The 20168-nt window shown below is 53.1% G+C and overlaps 1 protein-coding gene across 1 annotated transcript in view; it reads right to left on the bottom strand.

Moving 5' to 3' along the window:
- WLS (Wnt ligand secretion mediator) overlaps positions 1-17949 on the bottom strand; it is a 29520-nt gene extending 11571 nt beyond the window's left edge. The window contains exons 1-2 of the mRNA XM_032192092.1: positions 17792-17949; positions 6166-6438 (exon numbers count right to left, since the gene is read on the bottom strand). Of these exons, the coding sequence (XP_032047983.1) occupies positions 6166-6438; positions 17792-17897 (379 nt within the window). The 5' untranslated portion in view covers positions 17898-17949. The remainder of the gene's footprint in view (positions 1-6165; positions 6439-17791) is intronic.
- Between the last annotated feature and the right edge of the window lie 2219 nt (positions 17950-20168).

Here is a 20168-nt window from a genome sequence, read left to right as displayed (position 1 = left end):
CGCTCCCCGTGCCGGTGCCGAGGTGCCGGCGGGTCCCCTTGCAGGGTGCAGTGGCACGCCTGCTGGCACGGGGACAGCGACGCCTCCGCGGGCAAGCTGACACACACACACACCTCCCAGCAGGGCTCCATCACCACCTGCATCCTGGGCAGGGGAGAGGTGGAGGCGAGCAAAATGTCACTGCCCACGGCTCTGCAGCAGGGGCTGCGTGGAAAAGGGGCTGCCGGCTCTCGGGGCCGCACCCTGCGCACGGGGAAGGGGCTGCGAGGAAAAACATCGGCGCTCGGTGAGCTTGGAAGTTCGGCACGGAGCGCTGCACCACGCCAAAAACCATCTGGTCCTCGGAGCTCTGGAGGGGGCTGCTTGGTGTCTGCGAGCGAGCGGGGACCTTTTGGAGCGCCGCATGTCCCACGTCTCGGCCATCTCCTTCGGCCTTCTTTGCGTGGGGGATATGTGGTGGCACACTCATCCGAAGTGATGGGAAGGGGCGTGGATGGCATCTGTGGTTCAGCCCTGCTATTTATACAGCGTTTGGAGGTGGCTCTGTTCTGCCTTCGTGTGGACTCAACGGGCTTTGTCCGAGGGTTTCTGCGCGCACCCGTGATCTGTACCGGCAGGCTGACAGCGGGCTCCTCCCCGCAGGTCGCTGGGTTTCCACCAAACAGGCTCAGGTCCGCTCTTTAGGAGACCAGCAAAACCAGATAAATGGGAACATAAGGTTAAACTTGGCCCAATTAGAAAGGACTACAAACTTCATTTCAGAAGCCATAAAACCAACTGGAATGCTTGGGAGTAAATCCAAGGAAAACAGCTTTCATTATTTCATCTGGGTAATCCGAACGCTGCTGCTGCCATTGAGGATGAAAACCAGACGGCAGAAAACACACACCAGCGTACCTCTTCAAAGCAACGCGTTACAACCCCCCTCTGAATTTCCATCACGCTCCGCATCGGGGGAACCTCTCCCATTAGGGCAGAGCCTGGGCGAAGGCCCTGCAGGGCCATCAGCTCCCGATACGTAAATCTTTGGAGAGGGGACGAGCAAGGACAGTGAGACGCTGTTTGGCAAGAGATGAATCTAAAGAAGGTTTGGTGCTAATTAATACTAAAACAGAGGGCTGTACAGGCAAGGTGGGGGTGCCTGCCCTCTCCCAGCACAGCCACAGCTCTCGTAGTGCCCTGCGCCTCCTCCTGCCCGCAGACAGGCAGCAGCTGACACCCCGCCGGGCCTGACTTTGAGATAAAGGCGAGGTGTTTCAGAGCTGTGCTGTTTACTGTCAAAACAGTGCATGGGAGGAAGGCGCAGGAGGCAGGAGACTGACAGTCAAGTTGGTTTTTACTTCTGCTTTCTTCTTTTTTTTTTTTTTTTTCTTTTTCCCCAGACACTCAGCCATGCCCTGGGAACGGCGCGCTGCCAGAGATAAAAATCAGCAGCGGGGGGGAAGTCACGCAGCACCCGCACGAGCTGCACAAAGACGGTTTTCTCATTGCTGTGAGGGGATGGCCTCCCTGTGGGACACCTCGGTGCCCTCTGAGCACTCTCCTGGCAGCTCAGGCTCCTTGTCCCCAGCGCTGGGACCCCGATGAAGCAGCCTGTGGCCAGCTGGTGGCAGGAGGGACACAGCCCTGCGGGGGAACGCGGGTGTCTGGGGACCAGGCAGCATTAGAGCAGCCAAATCCTAATGGGGTCTCAGGTCGATGGCAGCAGCTGAAGCCAAGAGATAAGCAAACAGCTTCCTAATTTCCTTTCTATAAAGGAGCAGCAAAGGCAGGCTGAGTTCAGAAGAGCAGGGACAGAGAGCAGAGTACTGCAATTATTCAAGGCTGAGCCAGAGCAGAAGAGGGAAAATACAAGGGAGGAAGGAAGAGGAGAAGCTGGCATCTACCTGCACTCAGGTAGATGCTACTGGAGGGAAAGTCATTACTCAGTTCCTCCGTGCACGCTGAACAAGATTCTCCAGAATTTCCTGATGACAAAAGGTACAAACCCAGAGATAGGAATCTGTCTGACCCAGCACCGAGGGATGGAGCTGTCCGGGCCAGGCCTGGGGCAGAGCAATGCCTCAGCAAACCCGGCCACGCAGACCTCGGAGATAAGGGCTGCGTAACTACCCCTGATACCAGCAGCTCCGGTACAGAGCGACAATCTCGCTGGTGTCACAGGTTTATCTTAATTAAAAAAAATAAATAATTAAAAAAGACAAGTTTGTTTAGCTAACTGCATGTCCCACGGATGACCAAGCACAGTCAGAGATGATCTCGGTGGCGCTCCCAGCTCAGATTTCTCAATGACACCCCAGGCACGGGGCTACAGAAGCTGCAGGAAGGGCTACAGGGCTGCTCGGTGCCTCTCGTGCTCTCAGCCCCTCCACCCTCCCCACCCCTTTTTTCCCTAGTATTTTACTGCAGACTATTCAGTGCCCAAGATCTTTTCCATGATTCACTTTACAGTGTGTTATTCGCACAGGGGATCTTCACTCGCACAACAATAGTCTAAAAATGGAGAAGTTGTTTTGGGGATGGCTCCGTGCCAGCTGCATGCTAATACGGCTATCTGGGAAGAAGTGTGTGCTAGCAAACAGAGGTGTTAGAATTACTTACAATATGCCTCTGTGCTTCGCTGGCTCTCCGAAGTTACAAAAACCTCCAAAGAGACACAAATGACATGACTCCGAACAGGAGCACGCAGCACAGCCATGCTGTACGCCATTCCTTTCCAACAGCAAAGCAGCAAGAAGTCCCTCACGCATTAATATTTTAAGTTCACTAGCTAGAAAAAGAGAGGAAAGCGTGTTTTTTTAAAGAGAAAACTCGCAGAGGCCCCTCCGTGCTGCTACGCCCTCCGATAAATAAAGGCAGCATTATCTGATACCCCGCGCCGCCGTACCCTGTACTCCTGAGGGATGGCTCGCTCATCGATGCCAAACCGCTATTAAACCATTTCATGTTTATTTTTCCCCGAGGTGACAGCAGGGCAGGGCAGCAGCTCTGCGGTGCCTGCGTGCCTGTGGCAGGGCCCTGCTCGGCGAGGGATGGAGGTGCAGGAGCTACAGCTCGGCACGGACACACGGCCACGCTGCGGCACAGCTCGGGGAGCAGGGCCGACGTTCCCTGCTCAGAACACAACTGCTTGCCAAATGCACAGGGGCTGGGGCAGCGTGCCAGGCCAAAAAAACAGCGGTAATAAAAAAAATAACACCCCTCCAGGCTTACAGCACGTCCCACCAGGGTGCGTCCCTGTGGTACCCCATCCAGGGCATGCAGCAGCAAGGAGCGGAGTGAAGCAGGAGGAGCGCTGGCAGGGGACTGCGGTGCTGGGAAGGCACAGGGGACCCAAGGGACCCTCCAGTCCCCCATCCCTCCCCTGGAAATGCCTGCTGGTTCCAACGATGGGAATGAGATGTAATTGCAGGGTAAGAGAGAAACACTCCAACTTCCACAAGCAGCCTGTATGTGAGCTGGTGGCTGAGCCCCAGCTGCTGGCAGCCGGCACGGTGTCACCCCACACCCTGTCCCTGCGACAGCTCTGTGCTCACCCTAACCCTAACCCACAGCCCCCCTGCCTTTGGGGGCAGCACGGAACCCCCCCGCCACAGCTTTTGTGATGGAGGTGTGGGGCAGCACGGCTAGTTTCCCTTTGTGCCTCCTCCCCCTCTTCTGGAGAGGGCCTGCTTTTCAATGACTGCATGCACAGCGCATTGGGAAAGGACAAAGACAACTTGGATGCGAGATTAAGTCCGAGTCGCTGGCAGCTCTGCACGAGGGATAAACATGAGGGAAATAAAATTCAGCTGTTTAACAGCTGAGCTATGTCCCAAGCAGTTGAATGCAGCAGGGCAGCTCCTCTGAAGGGCAGGATCCCAGCAGGGTGTTTTGGGTGCCCTCCAGTACACCCCACTGCAGGGAAATCCCTTCCCAGTGGGTGATGGAGCCTGGGTTCCCCCAGCTGCTCCTGGGGTGCGCAGAGCACACAGATGTCCCCTATGGGCAGAGGCATCTTCCCAACACTGCTCTGAGAGAAGAAATAAGGTGACCTCACCTGCTTTGGGAGATTATTCCAGTTGTCTGATAAACGAAGCTCGTAAAACTAACGCAGAGTTAGCAGCAAGATACAGACACGCATACGTAATTATTTTAGGTTAACAACTTTCTTGCTACCTTTTTTTTTTTAATTTATTACAACACAATTTAGCAAGCAAGAAGTGTGTTATTCACTGGTTGCTTAGATTTCACACTTAATTTACATCTGACTTCAGCTTGGCATAAAGTGTAGGAAAACAGCATTTTTAAGCTTTCCTCAGTCAATGAAAGAAAACCCTGAAGATGTGCCAAACGCTCACTGAAAACAAAGCATTGCATGCCATGGCTCCCAACACTTCTTACAAACCAGGAACACCAGCAGCCACCTCGGACTGCAAAGCTGGTCCAGCTCATCCCCCAGCCCTTGCTTTTATTAACCAGAGGGTGGCAAAAGATGAGTTTTCCGTTTTTTTTTTTCATCTCAAAGAAAATTTGAGTTGCAGTCTGGCACCCTAAGAGCCTCTCCAGGCGCAGCGGCCTGGTGGAGCCAAGGAGCCGAGGCCTTGGTGAAGTTACAGAGCCGCTCTCCATATGTTAGATAATTACAGGGTTAAGAACATGCACGCAAGCTTTAGAAGACCTCGTTTTTAGCTTCCCTCGATGACGACACAGCACACAGCTGGGGAGGAGCAGGCCCCTTTGACCAGGCAGGGCGGTGAAGGAGCCGCAGACGCTTTGCTCCCCACGGGCACTCGAGCCAGGCCTGCAAAGAGGCAGACGGCAGCAGGCAGAGAGCTGCCAAAGCCCCGGGTTGGACCAGTTTGAGAAGTAAATTGTTTATTTGTTGTTAGGTTATGGCTGTTAGAGAGAGGGATTTTCCAAAACACTTCACAATGTGCAAACACGCCTACAGTTGTTCTTTCAGCAAGGGGCAGAGCAGCCTGCCCTTGCTGCTCCTGACTTCATCTCGCAGGCTTTTGTAGGGGTTTTTGCGTATTTCATCTTCTTCAGGTACTGAGGTTGAATCCCAGTAAGACAGCTTCTTCCACGGTTCCTGTACCTGTACAGTTCTGATGTTTAATTTGAACTCTGCCCTTTCAAGGCCAAGAAGTGTTTTCCATCTGCCCTTATCAGACCCAAGCAAGCCCGTACCTCAGCATGTGATGGAAGGCAGGGCAGCTACTGCAGTTTGCCAGTAAGCAAACTCAAATTGCAGAAGAAATTAAAATTGTAATTATGGCAAAGCCTCGTGTAAGCGTGTGGATGGATGATTTCATTTACTGACTACTTCAGCTCACAGTTTAGAAACTGACCATACAAAAGTGCTTGGTGAACATGGAGCAAGACACCACAGCTTAAAATCTATGGCACTGGGAAACAACCAACCAGTTGAACTATCTGTACAAAGGAGTTTTGGGGCAGAGATACAAAAAACATTTAAAATTATGTCCTGAAACTGCTTTTCACCACCTCCATGCAGACTGAGGCAGGGGAACTAGAGTCCAGCAACGTGGCACAGCAGCAGGCGAGCAGCCTCTGCAGGGGTGTCCCCACTGCCACCGCCTCCAGCAGGTCACCGCAGTGCCTCCAGCACCTCCTCGGAGGCCAAACTCCTCCAGCCAGAGGCAAACTTACCCCACGGAGGATGCAGGATTCAACTCATCAAGCGGCTGCATGTGTGCAGAGCCTGTGCAAGGAGCGGGATGTTGATGCTCAGAAGTGGGACAGGTCCCTTTCAGCTTTTAAGAGTTCAATGGTATTACCTACTGCAAACCATTGCTGCGTGCTCAGCAACTTGAGATACTTTGGAAAGCTTTCTGAAACCCAGGAGCGCATGCTGTGAAAGCAACCTGCTGGATTTAGGCCAGTGCAGGTCCTGATATTCCGCGTACTTTAGCACGGAACCTGTTCACCATTTGCTTAGCCGCCCGCTAACGCAGCACAAGCAGCTTTCCCTGGAGACGCCCACGTTGCAATGCCTCGTTCCTCACCCCCAGCCTTGGGGCAGGTTGCTGCATCGCCTCGCTGCGTGCGGGCACGTCACCAGGTAGCATGTGGTGCTGGATAAAAGCAGGTGGATGAAAACAGACACTGGGGAAAAAAACAGCCCACAGCCAGCATGTGATAAAGGGCAGAGCGACTTACTCAGGTCGTTGTCCATCTTGAAGGCGATGTCCAGCTGCATGATGAAAAGCATGAACTGGAACCAGGGGCTCATCTCCTTGCTGGGGAGAGGGATGTGCACGGCAAACACGATGTCGTTGGCCTCGATCTGCCTGCTCACTGCTTCGTCGAAGTCTTTGAGCTTCTCACAGTGGTTGGGTCCCCAGGGCATCAGCCACTTGGTTTTGTGGTGGTTTTTTCTTACATCAATGCACTTCACTGACATGTAAGGGACAGCTGTCGTGGGGCTGGGAGCTGTAAATGAAAGAGAAAACCACATTTTTCGAATCTTTAGATGTTGCACGTAGTGGGTTCCCCACCAAAGTACTCAGCTCCCCATTCAGCTATTTGAAGGCAATTCAAAACAAATGCATCAAATGATGCTCCGTCACAGCTCCACGATCCCATAGTTAAGTAATTAAGTTTATTACGTCTACAGCTGTATTACTGACTTTGTAGTGGGATCAAATGAGAATTAGCTGAAGCAGCAGGAACCCGCCGGCGCAGGCTCCGACTCCTCAGTTACACCAGCAGCAGACTGGAAGTTACTGGCACCTCTCTCTGGGCACGCACCCTTCCAGCTGGCTCACTCAAGCCAACCCCTATGCAAAGCCCATCACCGTATCACAAACCCAGACATGAACCCATCTGAAATCTCATCCCAGACTGCAGTGATCTGAACCACACGTAGCCAAACAACTCCCCAGCAGGAAGGCTTTGCTCCCTGCTGAATCAAAGCTCTTCCTGGAAGGGTGACAGTCCTAGGATAATGTCTTCTGGAGAACGCCAAGGAAGCAAACAGCTCCCAGCACCAACAAACTGAATAATGCTGCGTTTTTCTTTACCGAGTCAAGGCGTGATCAGAGAACCAAGCTGAATGCATGGGCACGAGACACCCGTTGGCATTATAGCAGGGATGTAAAACATCCTGGGTCAGCTAGTTAAAACTATTGGGGATTGCCCTGCTCTGGCTTTACATCCATGAGGGAACAGTCAGAAACATTGAAGCATGGCTGGGGATGCAGCATGCAAATCTCTCTAAGAGAAAGAAGCAGCTTTTAAACTCAGAAGTATTTATCTCACAGTTCTGCCCTGCAAAGCCCTCTGGTGAAAGCAGCTCTGCCTCGTTTCTGCCATCATTAGGGACATGAATATTTTAATGCTACCTGCACACATCGAGGACTGGGAGCTCTAACATAGCTGGTGTAGCTGCCCACGGGTCGGGGAGCCGAGGGGCAGAAAGAAGCTGGGTGACAATTCTCCTGTCCCTTATGGACCTGCTCCCTTTCTGAGAAGGAAGCACTGTTCCAGGAGCACTGTTCTGCACAACAGCCAGCTCAGTACTTTTGAAACACCCGGTATGTTTTGCCGTGATTAAACCAGAACTGTCTGATTTCTGAAGTGCAATCTGTAAGTACCGCTGGATGTGCTTTAATTAATTTCTTCCAGCTTCACAGGTTTAGGAAAGCAGAAGGAAAAGGTTAACTCTTTCTTTATAAGCTATTAAAGTTTTATTTACTTCTGTTTTCACAGGAATTTGGAAAAATTAAAGTTATGTAATGCCACTTTCTTGTGGAATGACAGTTATTAAGGAAAACAACCCCCCACCTTTTTTTTTTTTTAATGAAAACAGTGTGCAATTAAAAAGTTTAGGACAAATTTAATAATGTTAAAATGATCTAATGCAGATGAGAAGCACTGAAACGTTCCTATCCCGTGAACTGAAAGAGGGAGCACGTAGGATAACAGAATAACCCCCAGCCCAGGCGCATCACGGATCCGCAGCACTTTCAGAGCATTTTGAAGGCCCTGTGATCCCCTGGGAGCCACCGAGAGCTGGTAGGTTAAGGCAGCTCCAAAAAAGAGCTTGATATGCCAGAAAGAAGCAGAAAAAAATATTGAGCATTCAAAATAAAACAGTTACAGGATGCTCCCACAATGTACCACGGGCACATTAAACATGCGACTCACGCTGCCACGTTCTTACGTCGTTTCTCGATGCAGAGCCTGGTGACAGCGGCTAAAACTGCAGCCCCACGTGCCTGTGAGGAATACTGGTGAGAAATAAGGCACGTATGCAGGCTGGGCGCTCTCAGAGCTTTTGAAACCCTGAAAGATCTTTGTGTGATGCAGAAGTAGGCATCCCTGAATTAGGAGCCGTTGTTCCTCCTGCAGGGAAGGCTCGCGGTTCCTGCTTTGATGCAGCTCATTACAGCCATAAATACACGTTTTCATCGCTGACTGATTATGATTTTAAAGCCTTGGCGTGCTGACACCCACAGCCCCTCTGCCAAAGCTACAGCTCGGAGGAGCAGGAGACAATCGCTATATATATTCCTTGTCAGGAACTGCACACCAAACAAACGTCGGCACTTGGCTTGCATTACTTGTTTGGCCCCGTTCCCATTAAATTCGAGCGAGTGTTGAACCAAGTGGAAAAAAAAATGCTTTGTGAAGCTGCAGCCAAGTCAACTAACAGCATTACAAAGTGCTATGCAAAACAAAGCTAGCATCAAGGGATTTCAGCTACACGCTGGTGCCAAGCAGGCTGCTTTCAACCATTCTGGCTGTGGGCTGCTAGAGGGTTCAGTTTTACGCATTCGGCGATATATATCTGCCTGTAAATAATTAAATAGAAGCTTTTGCATAAGGGAGTGGAGGAGCCTCAGCCCCTGTCCCCAACCTGCTCGCTCGGAGGAGCAGTAACGCGGCAGGGAGCGCTGGGGTGTGCTGCAGGAGCAGGCGAGGACGGGGCTTTTGGCACAGCTCGGAGGAGCCGTGCTGCCCGTGGATGCCTTCCCAATGCTCAAGAGAAAAAGCTTCGGGGGACGAGCTCACAGACACAATTACTGGCTGCAGAGGCTTTCAGGGCAGAGGCACGGATCTCCATGGAGCCAGCACGCACATGCCCGCGGGGCGCAGGCAGGACTGTCCCCACCAAACCCTCCTCAGCCCGGCAGAGAGGCATCCTCACCCAATCCTCCCCAAACACCCGGGCGAGCACGTACATGAAAACGCAGCCAGCAGCTCGGAGCAGCCTGCCTTTTGTAGCTCTCTGCTTTTCATGCTAGTTTGGGCAGTGAATAGCATTTCCCGGCTTTGAAGCTTGTTTGCACGCATGTTACCAACACCTTTGTCCTAAAGGCTGCTGCAGCCAGCTGGGACAGCCTGCCCGTGCTGCTGGCAGGGCAGCAGGCAGCCGCCTTCCCCTCCTCCTGCTGCAGCCCACCCAGACCCCTCGCTCGCCACGGGCACCCCAAGGGCACCACCAAGCACCCAGTGCCAGGGCCAGCCCCTGCCACGTCCTGGGAGGGCGTCTGATGAGCCATCCACACCGCTGCTTCATGACTGAAGAAGTGCTCACAATTTCCAGCGAGGCTTTTCTCTCTTTTCTATTACGGACCATGCATACGTGGGCTTGAGCGTATGAAATTTCTCAAGCTGTGCCCAGAGGAAAGGGCAGCAGTTAAAGGAACAAGCTAAGGAACAGAGATAAGTAATGCTGGACTGGAGGGGGCAGGTGGAAATCAGCAGTGGAATTGCTTTCAGCTCTGAAGGATCCAGAACTACTCAGCCTCATGTGAATCAGGAGCTGCGATTTGACTGAAAGGTAAAAGGCATCAAGGTTACAGAACAAATCCAAAGAAGAGGGGTTGCATGAAATATCTCAGCATGCTTTGTATCTACGGACAGCAGCGGTCAGAGAAGCCCAAGGAGCTGATTCAGAAAATGACTTGAGGATTTGTTTTCTCAGCACTGCTCACCATTCTGACTGCCAGACACCGAGGGTTTTCCTCCTCCATCTCAACTGGAATCAAAATTCTTTCACTTCCCATAGACTAAACAGCGTGAGAGCTGAGGCACACAGCGAGAACGACTCATTGCACAGCTAGGGCACCTCCGGGCTCGCCAGCACTGCTCCCACCCCCGTGTTCCTGGGAGAAGTACTGCAGTGCTGGCTGAAGGAACGGGGCACCCCGTCCCAAACACCCCAGGAATGGGGCAGCAGCGATGTCCCTGAAGGGACAGGGACCCGTGGGCCCCCGGCGTGTCCTGCACAGGTGCCCTGTGCTCCTGAGCCCCAGGGGTGGATCTCGGTCACCACCACCCTCCCAGATCCGGCTGTCGGAAATCTCAGAACGGAAAGTTTTAATTCAGTTTGAGATGAGCGGAGCACTGCGGCCAATTAAATGAAACAAACAGAGCGAGTTTGGGATTGTTTTTGGCAAAAGTCTGAACTTCAGACTTAACCCTCCCAGCTCGGCTGCTTAAAAAGGCAAGCAAATGTCCGCTCCCCGGCCAACACAAGCACAATTAGTTAACAACAAAATCTTCAATTCTGTTAGCGTACATTTTTAAACAATAGCCAACGCTGTGTGTTACAGAACTGTGCTTCCTTGGCCGGCACATTACAACGTACAACGCAGGTATTTGGGGATGGTGGGGAGCAGCTGCAGTGGTGGCAGCTCGGTGCTCGGCCCTGGCTGAGAGCACACAGCAGCAGAGGGGGGCTTTTAGTGGTAAGGAACCCTTAAGGAGCTGTCGAGCGTGGAAATGTGACATTTCTCCTTCAGATTTCCGAGAGGAAACGTTAAAGCCATCAGGTGTTTAAGAGAGACAGAAGAAAATGAAGCCCTTTCTCCAAATGGATGCCACTTTTTCATGAACACCCTTTCACACCTTTGTTCCACAAGCCAAACTTGACCCTGTCTCTCTCAGGCTGGCTGGTGCTGGCATGCGGGACGGGCAAATGAAACAGAAAACTCTCCAAACTCCAGCTCCATTCGTGGCCCAAGCGAAGGCTGGAAAAAGCCTGAAGCAGCACCACACCTCTGGCAGTCCTACAGCCCGCAGGATCCTTGTCAGAGCTCAGAGCAGCAGAATGAGGGCACGCCTCGGGCATGAGGGGGGAATACAAACGAGCCATTTGTCTGCTCTTGGGATCAGGGACATCACAGCTGATGTCAACAAACAGCACTGATGTGCTGCAGAACTCGTTTTTTGTTTAGTTCTCAAAGCCCCAGCTCAAACTGTGACAGGGGTTAGGACAGTAACCACATAACCTCTCCAGCTCAGCAACGGGATTCTTCTGTTGGGCTCCGGCCAGCCCGTCCCGTCCCTGCAGCAATCCACCTCCTCCACCGTGTGTGTGAGCAGCCACCTGCCCTGCTCTCTTCTGGGATGAAAAGCAGAAAATAAGATACTGACTGTAAGTGGGCTTACCTCAGGAACCAGTCCTCAGAGAGGAAAAACACCTGTATTTGGACTTAGCTTAGCTCTTTAAGTAGAAAAAATTTAAACAGATTTACTGTGAGATAAAAGAGCTCGAGGCTTTGTGAACTTTACAATATTACATATGCCTATTTTTTCTGAGTCACCATCAGTCAAATTACTAGTTTCAGTAAATTAAGTAGATCTTTTAAAAGTTCCTGCAATAAACTCTCAAATTCCTCCTCCTCATTCATGCAAACTAGGCATTCAGCCCACTCGCAAGAGCAACATCCACTCCTCTCCCCCACGTGCACTCACCTCTACGATATATATTTTGTACCTTCTCCTCTCGAGCACCTACAGCATTTCAAATTAACTACTGACCCTTGCTCTCGCACTATAAACAAGCCCTTTACAAAATCTCAATTGCATTGTGTCCACATTGATTAAAGCTTGAATCCTACTGACCTCATGTGGTGTTAACTTCTCCCATGCACCAGGAGCATTCTGCTTTTCTACTCAATTACCCCCTTCTGCGCAGAGCCATCACTACCCAATGAGCACACACAATGGACTTCTGCTTCATTACACTAACCAACAGCAGGGTAGGAATAAACAAGCTAATTTATCATCCCCCGGACTGAGGTTTTCCAGCTGGAGCGGTGAGAACCTGAATCATGTTATATATACTTATGTATGTTTACTGCAGCATAAAAGTCTTCTTCTTTTTCTCTTTGCCAACCTTGCTGCTACCAGTTTAATGCTAGTGACAGTGATCACTAATGCAAACTTTAAATTCCTATTTTTTAATTGCTAGTTACTGTTTTACAAGCCTACATGTCTTTTTTCTGAAGACCAACAGCAGCTTTTACATACAGAATTACCATCCTCTTAAAATAATCTAATTTATTTTCAAAACAAACAAACCCTACCTAGTAGAAGCCCATTCCCCTCGTGAAATGTCTTTCTTTTTTGTATTATTGGACTCCAGACTTTAAGATCAAAGTCCTTTCAAGCCCCAGGATTTATCAAAACCCTGCGAGTGATTTTCTACAAAGATAGCGGGACTCCAGCCCTGCTGGGGCCTCATCAGACACAGCACAGAGCGCGGCAGAGGTTTACCACGAGGCCCACAGCCACATGGCAAGTCAGAAACAGAGCCACGGACACCCAGAGGTGCCAGCTCCTGGTGCCTCACCCTCCGAGCTTTGGGGCTAGAAGCAGGGAAGGCCTCCCGTGGTGTTCATCGCCTTTTATTCTGCTGTTGCTGAACCTTTAACTACACTTCTTTCAAACAAAGCACAAACTGGGCTTAAAACTGGAGAAGTAGTCTCATTCCCAGTAAGGAGGGAATGGGTTTTTGCAAGAGGGGCACTGCTTCCATCCACGGTCACAGCACCGCAGCCCAGCGTGGCTAGCTGTCTTCTCCAGTAGGTTTGCCAGCACTACAAGCTTCTTGCACTACTTTGTTTCAGGCCATGGAAACAAACCTGCCCAAGCAGATGAAGGAAGCCTGGCTGTGAGATTTCTGCCCCAAGCTGAGACGAGCTGCTGGATCCCAGAGGTCCCTGGACAAGCACTAGAGCCAGCAGAACGGCCCTACTGCGGCCGCTGGGACTGCCTGTGCTCGTTAACGCCATGCGGCACGACCGCAACAGCTCTCTGCCTGAGGTTTCTTCTTGGATGCCACTGCTGCATCCTCCTGCAGCAAGAGGCCGTGGAAAGAAGGAGCAGGGCCTCTCAGAGCAAGGCAAGCTGGAGACTTCTTCAGCGGGTCAGTTCTCAGAGAGCAGCAGCAACCGAGAAAAGTACGGTAGAACTGACGTACTAATTGCCACGAAGGCCCTTGGATCTCCCTCCAAGCCATCCTTTGTCAGTTTTCAGCCAGGACCAAACACATTTCTTGCTATGCCTGGGCAAGATGCAAACCCTGTGGAAACGGCCCCAAAACAGCCACAGAGACCCGGTGTCACCCAGCAGTGCCTCAGCAGCATCTGTCCATGGGTGCTGGGACACAGCGAGGTCCCTGCGGCCCCCTCAGCCCCTCGCAGACAGGGGCTGGCACTGGGGTGCAGGCACACACCCTCCTTCAAAGGGCCTCCGAGCAGGCGTGGAAGACAGCTGCCTAGACTTCAAAGGCCGGCAGCTTTATGTGCTGCAGAAAAGACTTCCTGCTAAATCCCTACCCGGGCCTATTCAGCCAGCGTGGTGACAAGAGGAGGAGTGGAGCAAGAGCGCTTCGCATCAGCTGGAGGCCTGCGGCTCCCTCATGCAACTCGCTGAATTAGCTGCAGCTCGGAGGTGATGCAACTGCGAGAAGCATGAAGTAAAAAAAAAACAAAAAACTCACAGGATTTACAGCCCCTACTGCCTGCTCCTCAAAGCCCCAAGCGCATGTCTCTGCCTGAGAACCGCCAATTTGGGCTATGTTTGCCCATTTAGCTGCAGTTTCAGCTCTTAACGAGAAGGACCGGGCGGACACAAGCTGCACAGACGTGACCTTTCACGTCTGCTTTTTCCTCTGCTCCCAGAGCCGCTGCCAAGGCCGCAGCACCGGAGGAATGTGCCCGCACAGGGGCCGCTCTTGGCACCGGTGCCCGCGGCGCAGCCGGAGGGGCCGGCACCAGGCCCTGCTCCGCCACAGCCACCCGGCCCGGGGAGGTAATGAAATCCCAGGAAAGGAAATGAAATCCTGGAAACTCACTGCTCAGGAGCCAAGTCAGACATTTAGATAATGACCCGGGATTGTTGATAGCTGCTCAGCCATTTATACTCATGACTCATTATCTCTCTGGGCGAGACACACAAGCAGGAGTTTTATTTGCTCCAGTCAAAACAATTCCAGTTTTTTTCAACCTTAAACCAAGGCAAGGAGGCAGCGAACCTGCTTGATCACAAATGCAGCCCCCTCATCCCAGAGGACTCGTGCTAAAAGAGACACCTCCACTTTTCCAAGCAGTTAATTTGTAAAATGCACGGGTGGTATGGGACTGCCAGCACTTTGCTCTGTGTGTGTGTGTGCCTGCTCTTTGGCTTGGCTACAGCAAAGTCCTCTTACATCCAAAGCCAGCTCATTTGAACGGAAAACAAGGTAATCTGAATCCTCACGAGGCATCCCTGTGGTCCTAGAAGTAGTGAGAAGTTGTCCAAGGGGGGGTTACTAGTTCCTAGGTGTGCATGCGACTGGGCTCACCCCGAGCCCTCCATCCCTCTGGGGCCTCTCCTGGACACCAGGGGCAGCCCAAATCCCCGGGGAGAAGAGGTGGGTCCCTGTCCCAGACTGTCAGATCAGGTCCAAGGGTGTGCAGTGCCTCATGCAGCTCTCACGGGGTCAGGCAGCAGCTCGCAGCCCGACGGGACACGTAAATCACTGCCCGCAGGCACCTGGATGGCAGCCTGCAGCAGGCTTAGAGCAATACAGAGTTCCCTGCTACGGCCATGAACTCCAGATTTGAGCAGTGGTATTCTTATCTTTAAGTAAAAAATAAAAATAATAAACGGCACACATACAGGAACTCCAGAATGCAAGGACTCTGCGAGCAGCTCCCACGTGGTACACAGAGGACAAAGATTTGTAATCCAGAGCTTTGGTTTAAACACAGCCAAAAGGCATCGAGGTCAGCCTGCCACTGACCGGTTCCAGCACCCGGCCGGCACTGGGGCAGGACACGGCTGTCCTCGCTTGTCTTTGTCCCACTCAAAACTTTCAGAAGCTGCAGGAACCGACCAATGCTGCTGCTGGTTCAGCAGGAGAAGCCCTGTCCTCACATCGAGCCCCAGCCCTCCACGAGCTGCGGGAATGCCAAATGCAAAGCAGACCCAGCCTGGTTTCTCACCCATTAACACTCGACTGATAGCAGGAAGCATCCCTGTTTGATCCTTTCCTCCTGTAATACAAACACCCTGTCCTTTATAGCAGGAATGCAAGGAGGAGGCCTCATTGCGACTGTTTTTATGGATCCCATATTACCAATACAGCCTAACAGCAGGCACAGCACAGGACCCAGAGCAGAGCCTTGCAGGGGCCGCAGCAGGGCAGGGAGCTGGGTGCTCTGGGACAGAGGTGCAGCTATCTGGAGCCCACAGCTCCCCCAGCAGCAGGGAAAAAGCTCAGAGACACGACCCTGCAAGGGGTTTCTTGCTCCTTAGCTTTGCCGAGCTCCCTTGGGCTGCCACAGGAGCTTCACCCCCAGGCGATGACTCCTGTACGCGAACATCCCACACATGCTGCCAACAGGCACTTCAAGCAAAAATCCCAGGGAGTGCTGATAAAAGTCTTATATCTGAATGAGAGAGCTGATGGAAGTCTGCAAGCCTGATTAAAGCTCAGGCATTAACACAGGTCGCTGTTCAGGAACTAGATTGAGAGCTACCACAGGCAGAAAACATGATTTCAGGATAATGAAGCCTTGCTGCCCTATCAGGTACCAACGTGCTGCATTTGTGTATTTCCAACTGGCAAAATAATCTGTTAAAATAGAGCACTTAGTCATTGTTTTGAAACATGACCTAACCGGCTGCTAAAGGAGCGGCTGGCTTCGCTTTGTAGCTGCGTCCCGGTTGTGTACATATTTTGGTTCGTCTAGACCTGGATAAACTAAAATAACCAGATTCTCGGTGCCCGTGCGGTGCGCTGGATCAAACCAGCCCAGGACTATTTCAGTGACCCCTCGGCTCGCATCCCACCGCGTGCTCCACCAGGAGCACCAGCAGTGCCCGTGGGGACGCTGCAGGGGGACATTTACCACCGACACGTCTCTTGGTGGGCTCCTCTTGGGAAGGGGCACGGGCCAGGGGCCGGGCACCCTGGGGTGGCCCCGGGGACACGGTACCGGCCACCAGCCTGCAGCACCCAGGGCTGGGGACCCGGGGAGCGAGGCACAGGCCATGATTGCTCCCCAAAAATTGCACCAGGGAGCCCAGCAGCTCGCAGGAAGGCTTCCAGAGGCTCAGGGGCAAGAGTCACCGCGGTAGGAGCCACGCGAGCCCCTAGGGCAGGAGGGGAAGAGCATTTTGGAAGCCTCGCAGTGGGGTTTTGCAGCAATTAAAGGAAGCCTGCCCCTAACAGCCCCCTGGGGCTCGCTGCCGGGGAGAAGATGCCCTTACCCAACCCACGTGGAGCCGCCCTGGGTTTGGGTTGTGCGGCCCCGAGGCTCTCAGAGCAGGAAAGGCACCCGGTGCTGGGGTTTGTAGGGACTGAGTGATGGACGGGAGGGCTGCTCGGACCCCGCAAACACCAGGCTTATCACGCCTGCCCCCGCACGAAAACAGCAACGGGGCTTTCTAACCAGCGTGCTGCTTTTGTACGTGCAGCTAGCGTTTTCTGAACTTTAAGGGGTTTTTCTAGCAGTGCCCTAAGATGAAGGAGCACTGAGCATGGCTCCTCTGCACAGGCCAAGGAATTTATCTAGTGAATCAGCACGGAGCTCGGCAACGTGCGCCCGAACCAGCTCCTTCGGAAAGGAAGGGAACGAAAAAAAAAGAAAAAAAGAAAAAAAAAAAGCCAGTCCCGCTGGTATTCAGCACGGGGTCAGGCCCGCAAGACCAGAAAACGCTGGGTTTTAGCCCAAAGCCGGTCGCAGACGCCTTGGGGATGGAGGCGGGGAGGAGAGGCAGGGGAAGGAGGGCAACTCAAGTTTGGGGGATTTTGGGTGCGAGGCGGCCCCACCGCCTGGATAAGGGGCAGGGGGGGGGCCATGGGGCCAGCACCCGGGACCCCCGGGCTCAGCACCCCCCGGGGCAGGGCAGGGGAGCCCGGCGGGGGGCGCGGGACCCCCGGGGCAGCTCCCGGCTGCACGGCCCCGATTTTTAACCCCCCCCCAACCCCAGCCCCAGCCCCCGGGGCCCCGAGCAGCGCCCCCGGGGCGAAGCCGGACAAAAGCGGAGGGGAAAGGGGTGGAGGGGAAGGGAAGGGGGTGGAAACAGGGGGGGGGGCGGCCCCGGCGCAGCCCAGACAATGGGAGCGCCCCGAGCGGCATGCCCCCCCCCCCTTCCCCGGCTTTTATTAATTTATTGCACTGATTAATCTCATTTTTTTCCGTCTGGGGGCAGGGAGGGGGCTTCGTCCTCCGTGCAAACGGAGGTGGTGGCGGCGTGGGGGGGGGGTTTGTTCCTCCCTCTTCCTCCTCCTCCTGCGGCTGCAAAGCGAGGAGGGGGAGCAGGGGGAAGGCTCCGGGGTGGGGGGGGGCTCCCAAAAAGCAGCCGAGCTCCCCGCGGCCCGGTCGCCATGCTGAGCGCCTCCCGTGCCAAAAAAAAAAAAAAAAAAAAAAAAAAAAAAAAACACACAAAAAAACTTTTCTCTGCCCCTCCTGGCCGGCGGGGGGGGGGGGAGCAGCGAGCACAAAGGGACCGAGAGCACCGAGGGGTTTGGGGGGGGGTTGGGGGGGTCCGGACTCACCGATGAGCCCCCCCACGAGGAAGGCGATGACCTGGAAGACCAGCAGCACGCCGCCGACGATGCAGAGCTTCTTGGTGCTCATGTTCTCGATGATGGCCCCGGCCATGGTCGCGGGGTCGTGGGGTGCCGGGCACGGAGAGCCCGCAACCCCCCCCACCCCCCCCCCAACCCAACCCTAAGCCCCCAGCCCCGGCAGCCGCCGCCGCCGCCGCACGGCCCCGGCCCCGCGCCGCGCCCGCGCCGGGATGGGGTGGGAGGGGCGGGGCCGCCGCGGGGGGCGGCTGCTGGGGGGGGAGGAGGCAACGCACGGAGGGGCGGGGCGGGAGGGGGGGGTATGGGGTGGGGAGGGGGTATGGGGTGGGAGATGGGGTGGGATATGGGGTGGGGATGGGATATGGGGTGGGAGATGGGATGAGGATATGGGATATGGGATGGGATGGGATATGGGATGGGATATGGGGTGGGATATGGGGTGGGATATGGGGTGGGGATGGGATATGGGGTATGGGGTGGGATATGGGGTGGGATATGGGATGGGGATGGGATATGGGGTGGGGATAGAGATATGGGGTGGGAGATGGGATGAGGATATGGGATATGGAATGGGATGGGATATGGGGTGGGATGGGGATGCAGATATGGGATAGGGATATGGGATGGGGATATGAGGTGATGTTATAGGATATGGGATGGGGATATAGGGATATGGCATGGGGATATGGGGGGGATATGGGGATGGGATATGGGATGGGGATAGAGATATGGGGTGGGAGATGGGATGAGGATATGGGATATGGAATGGGATGGGATATGGGATGGGATATGGGGTGGGATATGGGATGGGGATGGGGATATGGAATGGGATGGGGATGGGGATGGGATACAGGACGGGGATGGGGATATGGAATGGGATGGGGATGGGGATGCGGATGGGGATGAGACTAGGGAAGGGGATGAGGATGGGGCCAGCAGCCAGGCTCTCCCCTCACCAGCTCCTTACCCTACTGACCCCAAGCACTGCCCATGGGCTCGTGCCCTGCAGCTCAGCATGGGAGCGCTGCTCTGCTGCGTGCCCTCGGGGGCTGCAGTGAATCCCACCAGCCAAGGCTGGTGTTGGGTGGGGGCAGCTGGAAACGCTCCTGGGGAGTGTGCCACGGAGGGAGACAGCCGGTGACAAATGGTGACAAACTTGTGCAAAGGAAGCAGCAAAATGAAGGGTGGGCCAGCCATTTAGGGGTGCAAACAAATAATAATCTAAAGCAAGTGGCTGATAACAAGAACAAAGAGAAGAAACATGCAAAAAATCTACAGTAATCAAAGATGGTAAAGCAGTGTAAGTGCCAGCATCACAGTATAGGTGGTAGCAGCACACCCAAACCAGCAGGCTCCAGTGCCACCTTTGCTGGGGATGCAGACATCCCTGTGCTGTTACATCGTGCAGTGTAAGGACAGCTTTGTGTGCTACGAAATGCAGGCAGCAGTGACAGCAAACGCTTTTGGTCATTTTTTTATTATTATTATTTTTTTACATTACAGTTATGACTTCGTTTTTAAAAATAGCTCCTGATGGCCACGTCCTTTGTACCCGTTGTGAACCCAACAGGATCATTCCCACGATGTGCTTGCAAAATCAAAGCCCGTCAGTGGATTTTTGCCGAGACAAATACCAAGTACTTTGTACAAAAATGTAAGAGGTAGAGTGAAGACCCTGCCATGATAAAAGCATTTTTAGTGAAAATAAAAAAAATAAAAAATAAAAAATAAAATAACAGTAACATTGGAAAAAACACTTGGCATTATAAGGCACTTTATATGTGTACCACATTCCTACATCTCTAAAGCCACAAAATTTGGGCACTTTAATCACGTGTGGCTTTAGACACAAGCCCAAAGGGGGCAGAGCAAATACCACAGCGAACTGGGGCCTCTCTTTCGCCAAAAAGTGACCCCACAAAACTCTCAGAGAAGAAACTGGCCCAAGGTGGAGCAGAAAGCACACCCCGAGCCATCGCTTTTCCTTTCCAGCTGTTTACAAATAACAATTCCACCTCCCTAAGGTCTCCAGAATCAATCACCTCCTACCTGCTGGTTATTAAATTACTTTTTCCTTACTGCCCCAGGCTATTTTGAAAGCCTGAGCTGCAAAAGACCTGTCTGACAGTCAGCTCGGGGCAGGGAAGGAGCCTTTCCACAGAGAGCTCCTTGCAGCACTGGGCCTAGAGCCCAGGCTTTCAAAGGATTTAGGGGTTTAAAGCTGCAGGTAAGTGCTTAATGGGATTGTCACAGGCTCCTTATTTTGGTGCTACGTATCCGTGCTAAGAGTGACTGCAAAAGTTTTAAGAAAACCATCTTTGGATGCTCAGTTTTCAAAGAGATC

Source organism: Aythya fuligula, chromosome 8, assembly GCF_009819795.1.
Source record: "Aythya fuligula isolate bAytFul2 chromosome 8, bAytFul2.pri, whole genome shotgun sequence".
Lineage (NCBI taxonomy): Eukaryota > Metazoa > Chordata > Aves > Anseriformes > Anatidae > Aythya > Aythya fuligula.
Note: the sequence above shows the minus strand (reverse complement) of the source record. Positions and strands in the feature narration are given on the sequence as shown.